The 6383-nt window shown below is 37.0% G+C and overlaps 1 protein-coding gene across 7 annotated transcripts in view; it reads right to left on the bottom strand.

Moving 5' to 3' along the window:
* Positions 1-5246: 5246 nt before the first annotated feature.
* The window catches only part of MATR3 (matrin 3), a 30032-nt gene continuing 28895 nt past the window's right edge, over positions 5247-6383 (bottom strand). For all 7 annotated transcript variants that reach the window (XM_036846343.1, XM_036846338.1, XM_036846345.1 and 4 more), the window contains one exon: positions 5247-6337. In XM_036846343.1, coding sequence (XP_036702238.1) covers positions 6287-6337 — 51 coding nt within the window. In that variant the 3' untranslated portion in view covers positions 5247-6286. The remainder of the gene's footprint in view (positions 6338-6383) is intronic.

The raw sequence follows: 6383 nt of genomic DNA, 5'->3' as shown, positions 1-6383 counted from the left end.
TTCCGCCGCCGCCACCGGCCCCGCCTCTCGTTTTGTCATCGTTGCCCTCCGAGGCCACCAGAGAGCGCGCGCGAGAGAAAGGGCGACCTCAAAGTTCTCTTCGTCCAAGCTGCACACATGTGCATGCGCAACAGCCTTTCCGGCGTACCCTGGCGGCCGCGGGGAACACTGGAAGTCCTGTCGTGTTCTCTCAGGAAAACCGGAGTAGAGCTGGGCCAGTGTCCCCACAACCGCCCATCCTTCAAGAATGATGGGATGCAGTGAGTGGGGGAGCTGGGAAGGAGACCCAGAAAAGATACACAGACGTGGACTACTACACACCGCAACGGTTACTTCAAACACACTGACATCAAATAGGAACATCTAGATAACGACAGCGCAGTCACACACCCAGGAACACACACCAAACGTGATACACAGCGTCACACTACGAGTGACATGTACTAAATCATATCCAGAGATCCTGACACAGAAACATAACACAGAAATAATAAACTAAGACAGACTCACAGAGGCGTGTTAACTGATCTACGAGCACCTGCACTCATACACGTTCAGGAACACACTTTTTGGAGCTAGATCTTAACACACAGGCGCAAATTACCGATATATATGTGGTGCCCAGGCTAAGGGAGGAAATACTCTGTCCAGAGGTAAGATAGAAGGGTGAGACCTAAGGGTCCAAGAATTTCCTCGACCATGATCTTGGATGGGCTGCCCTGCACACGTTACTCTAATCCATGCTTCCTTGCTTCATCACTGGCAAGTCCCGATATATTTTGTGATGCTAATCAAGCTACAGTGTATAGTATGTGTAAGAAAATTCCGAATATACATTATATTTGAGAGGGGACACACAAAAACTTCTAATTTCTTCCCCTTGGGGAAGTAAAATGAGGGACTGAGATTTATCTTTTTACTCTCTTGTAAAACTTGAATCTTTAAAAAACCACAAGCTTTTATAACTGCTAAAACTAAAGGAAAAAAAAAAGTTCCATGAAACTCTTGAATCCAAGAGAGGGCTTCTCTCTAGGGCCATTTCACTCATTAAAAATCTGCTTTGAGTCAGCCCAAAGCTCCAAATAAAGTTTGACAGTTGTGCCTTGGTCAACCACTTTGGCTACATTTGCAGATCTGTATCCTAAACTGCAAGGGCTTGGCTTTCTTGCTTGCTGAGCCAACAGCTCTGGGGAAGAAGATGGTGCTGTTTTGCTGGTCTGTGGAGCATGATTCATTCAAGGAACCTGGAACTATCAACTCGAGGCTAGAAGAGGCATGGACAGGAGGGAAAACAAAATCAAAATAGGTAGTTTAATCTGTAGATGACTGGCAATCTTAAAAGCTAATCATGGAGATAAATGGAACTTATTAACACAACCCATGTAATTTATGTTGAAAAATAATCTTTGCTTAATCCTGGCTTATTTTAATCTGAACCATTCAAAGGCTTATGTTGTTTTTCTCACACAAAGGGGTTATAGATCTCAATTCCCAGCTCACAGAGTTCACCATTGTGGCTGAGAAAGCCTGATGGGCCCAGGGTACTTCCATGTTTTTATGCTATGCCTGGATGGTGGTGATGATGGTCTATGAATGGAAAACACTACAACAATAATGAAGGCTAAGAAGTTTGCCAATGATGAGGAAAGACACTGCAATGGAACCATCAGAGGTGCAGTTTTAAAATGCTGCAGACATTCAACTGTTTGTCTCAGGCACTAACAATTCTAACTTGAGATGGAAGGTGAAGTAGGAATCAGGAATCAGGAGAGGATGGTTATGAAGGCCTAGGATGGCTATGAACAGCTTCCCACTCTCCCCGAATTATCAAAACGTAGAATGTGTAAATCCTGACTCAAACACTCCACGTATGGGGAAGAAATCAGACATATATATAGATACCTAAGGATTTCATAGCTATGTTATAAACAATCAAGAAACTGAAAAGCCTATCAATAGGGAATTGGTTAAGTGAATTACGGTATTAACAGAATAAAGCAAGTTATTAAAAAATGGCTAAGATGGTAAATTTTGTGTATTAAAAAAAAACTGTCCTAAAAGGAGGGTCAAATTTGTAGAAAGTAAGTTGTAAATGTAAAATAAGCAAAGGTGATTATGCTTTGAATAAGAAGGGTGATATGAGGAAGAAAAAATTCCTTTTCCAGTCTGAGCCAAGCCCTTCCTTGCTGGTTTTGCACAGGCTCAGCTACTTACAATGAGATGGGTCAGAAACACACCTTGTACTTGCGAGCAGAAGCAGCCACCATCAGGAAAATAAGTTCGGTTTTCACTAAAGTTTCACCATCCATTACACCAAGAATCATTTAAACTCCAATTCCTTTCCACAGGTCTTCATACCACAAAATAGAGTGCACACAGAGCATGAACTAGGGCTTATCTTGATACTAAGTGTAGGAAAAAAGGGGGGGGCATATATCAAGGACATAGTTGGTAGTTGCCAAGGAAGTAGCTGTGATTTAACAACCCTGGCAAGGTTGAGGAAATAGAAATTGGTCCTACTTTTGATAGTCAGGTGCAATAACTGAAACTTCAGTATTTTGTCCTTGTCAAAGGTAGGACATTCCTGCTGCTCTTGGTATATCTTTGGATCAGGTTCTCACAACCAATACATCAATGCTGCCATGTATGAAGCACAATGACAAGATGGTTCAAAGATCATTAAACTTGTATCTAATGGCAGCAATTTTCACCCGAAGTTTACAAATGCTATTGGCATGGATACGTTTGACTTTTCTCTACATGTAACATACTGCTTTTCAATTTTCCCATTCTCTACTGTACATTTGGCTTTGCAGAATTCTTAAAACTGTATGGAAATTATAAATCTAAGAACTATAATTTCAAGGAAAGGCCAGGGTCAAAAATCTTAAGATAAAGCCTTTTAAAAGTATTAACATAGCCTTTTAATCATGTATTACCTGACAGTCCTCTCCCTCAGAACTTTTCCAAATTACTTGAGTAGTACCTTAATTGAGCTCTACCTTGTGTCAACTATGATGTTTATAATTCAGCAAATTAGATATACCTGGAGTGATGGGCGGTACCTACTTCCATTTTGCCATTCACTTGAAACTTCAGTAAATTAGCTGTTCAAGATTTTATTAATGTTCCAAGCAAAAGATAAAGGGTTGACTTGGGAAAGCAGTTATCTAGGGCTCTGAATTGGGTGTCTCCCATTAACAACTCTTTAAAAAATGCTTTGTGAGCACCCCCAAATAATGATTATTTTCCAACATTCCCCTTATTTTTAGTTTTTAACAGTAGCAAAACCAGTACTTCAAGCAACAGCATCTAAACCAGGTGTTCGATTACAACTGCCTAGCAGTAACACTTCAGCTACAGGTAAACCAAAGTGTGGCCTCTATCCTTGACATAACCATCACCTGGTAACTTGAAAAATGATAATTATTAACACCCACCCTACACCTAGCAAATCTGAAATTCTAAGAACAGGGCCCAGCAATGTTTAAATGAAGCTTCCGGGTAATTCTGATGCATGCTAAAATTTGAGAACGACTAAAGAAAAAGAATTCACAGAACCATTTTGTTTATATACCATGTTGTATAAGAATCTTGGTCTTACCCATGACAGCCAAAGGACCTGCATCAGACTGGAGAGGCACTCCAGCTCAACAAACAGCTCAAGGTCCTTGTCAGGGAATATAACCTCAAATGCATAACCATTCAATGCTTGAGCTTTCAGCTATCCTAGGCCATTTTCTATGATGGAGGCCAATACAGAGAGCACAGAGCTACTCACTCCTAGCCCTAGTGCATGTTATCCTAACCAAACTGTCTATACCAATTTTGTTACTAATTTGATTTAAAAATATAATCTGCAGTGTTCCTACAGATTTCCACTACATACCATGACCCTCTTTTGTCACAATTTTTATTCATGATGTTGTTTTACACATCAAAGCCACCAAAAATGCACTGTGAACAAAGCGAGGCATAAAATGTGTACCCTTCCCCTTTTATAAACTTAATGCCACCGTAATACTTAATAGGGTATATACATCCTTTACTTGTCCCCATCACCCTAAGGGGTTAAAGAATTCAGAGAAAGGATATAACCTTTGAAAGTTCCTTGCAATCATACCGTTTTCTAGAGGAGGTACTTCCTGGTGTACTCTATAGCCAGAAATTCACCTTCCTCATTAATAAAATCTTAAATAAAATTATTTTTAGGATACACAGTACTACAGCTAGCAAACTCAAGCCTTACCAGGGTCACTCTCATATGCCGAATTTATCAACAATCGGTTAAAAGAAAACTGTAAAACAAACATGAAGTGTTTATAAAAGTTTCCTTTACCCAGGATTAACAGCAGCTTAAACTAAAAATTAAAATGGTGGTAGGAAAATTTTCAACTTTATAGCTGGTTAAAGTGGAAACACTCCTCTTAAATAAAGGTTTGCCATAATCTGGGAAATAGCTGTTACAGATTTATTCATCACTAGCAATTTATTTACGAGAATTTCTGCTTTCAAATGCTATCAAATGAAGATATTAAACATTCTTTTCTACAACTTGGTATATCTAACAAAGTAGGATCTATGAAAAGTTATCATTGACAGAAAACAATCAAGGGATTCCATGTACACAAAATGCTTTGTGTAGCTGCTGTTAAAAGTTGGAGTTAAACAAAAGCAGGTAATTAGTAAAGGCCAAAATTAAACTACAGAAGTAAACTGGCAAGGATTTTTTGTGCATGTTACATTTAAAAAAGTGTCATCTGCCCCTCAGTGGTAGATCATAATATTTCTTTCAACTATTTGATATATCCTTTAATACACTTGGACCTAAGAGTTTCAAAGAGAATCCCTTAAATTCTTATTTTTTTTTAAATTGAAAATTTGTTTGACAATCATCTCTTTCTTATACCTATAATCCCAACAACTTTGAAAGGCTGGTAATGGTAAAACCAATTCTTGTTATTCCATGTTACTTCCAATTTTATCGTTAAATACTTACACATGTCTAAACATGAGCTTTTACCATTTCCTCACCCTTAACATCTTAAAACTCCAAGGTTTTAAAAAACTATGAAGAGTCCCATTTTCAGTTATGTAACAGCAACAAGAAATCCACCAGCACCAAAAGCTTTAAAACTCAGATCTTTAGTAGCAGTCTTTAGAACACTCTAAATTAAAAATGTAATAATTTGTTAAAGCATGCAAAAAAGTGTAACAGTGAATAAAAACCACAACTGACAAATATATTGGTTAACATTTCAAACATGTATAACCAATGAACATGGCCTAGGTTTTTTTTTTTTTATTGGTACTCACTTCAGAAACTTGAATCCACAGATATAAGCCGTATATAACCAGAAAGTTACAAGTAAACACAGATTATACATGCAAATTTCTGTTCACAAAGGTCACATATGCAGTATATGAATTAGAAGCGTGCGTCTAAGATTATGGCCAAACTGTTTTTAAAATGCAGAAATGTAAAATTACATCTTGAAAATATGAAGAGATGGTCTACACACTTCAAAAATCAAATGTGCTTATACCAGATGTATGACAGCTACAGGATTCAAGTGACAAGCAATATCTCAAGAAATTAATACTGGTCAAAGAGAATGGGAATATTTTTACATTTCACTGAAAAATACATTGACTACTAGAATACGAAATCTAGCAGGAACTTAGGGAAAAAATTACAAAATCTAAAGCCAATTACTTAGTATTTCTTATTACCTAAACAGCATGACATTAAAAGAAAACTGCACCTGCATTTTAATTACCAATCTCACATTAATGACGTTCTCAAAAAATGAAACAAAACCAAAAATGCTTCGAACTGCAAATGAAAAGTCTGAAAGGCTCAGATTAAAATGTGGAATGTTTCAGATGAAAGTAATAAAAATACAATTGGTTTTGTTCTTTATTGAATGGAATCAAAAGTTTTGACATTTCTTTGAAGCTTGGAACTACTAATTTCATTTCTCTGAATGTTTCTACGTATCTTTCTTAGTGATGCAAGTGTCTTAAGTAGCATATGAAGTCAGTCTCTACCAAGTATTTCTGTCTGTTACCATTTTGATAAAACAAAAACAATTCTTCATTAACTTAACCGTATATGTATTTTTGCTATAACACTTAACACATGAACAGACGTCTATTATTTTTCCACTATAACAAAAGAGTACAATAGTTTTCTTCTAACTATCTGTATTGTATTTAAAAAAGGTTAACATTTAAAAACAAAGAACCATTATTTTCTTTGAAATCATTAAGCTTCTTGCACATCTTAAGCTTCCTTCTTCTGCCTGCGTTCTTCTGCCAATTTATTCAGAAATTTCTGAAAAGAAAATAGAAAATTTTTTTTTACAAGGATTAAGTCACCG

The sequence above is a fragment of the Balaenoptera musculus genome, chromosome 3 (assembly GCF_009873245.2).
Source record: "Balaenoptera musculus isolate JJ_BM4_2016_0621 chromosome 3, mBalMus1.pri.v3, whole genome shotgun sequence".
Lineage (NCBI taxonomy): Eukaryota > Metazoa > Chordata > Mammalia > Artiodactyla > Balaenopteridae > Balaenoptera > Balaenoptera musculus.
This window is presented reverse-complemented; position numbering and strand designations above follow the sequence as displayed.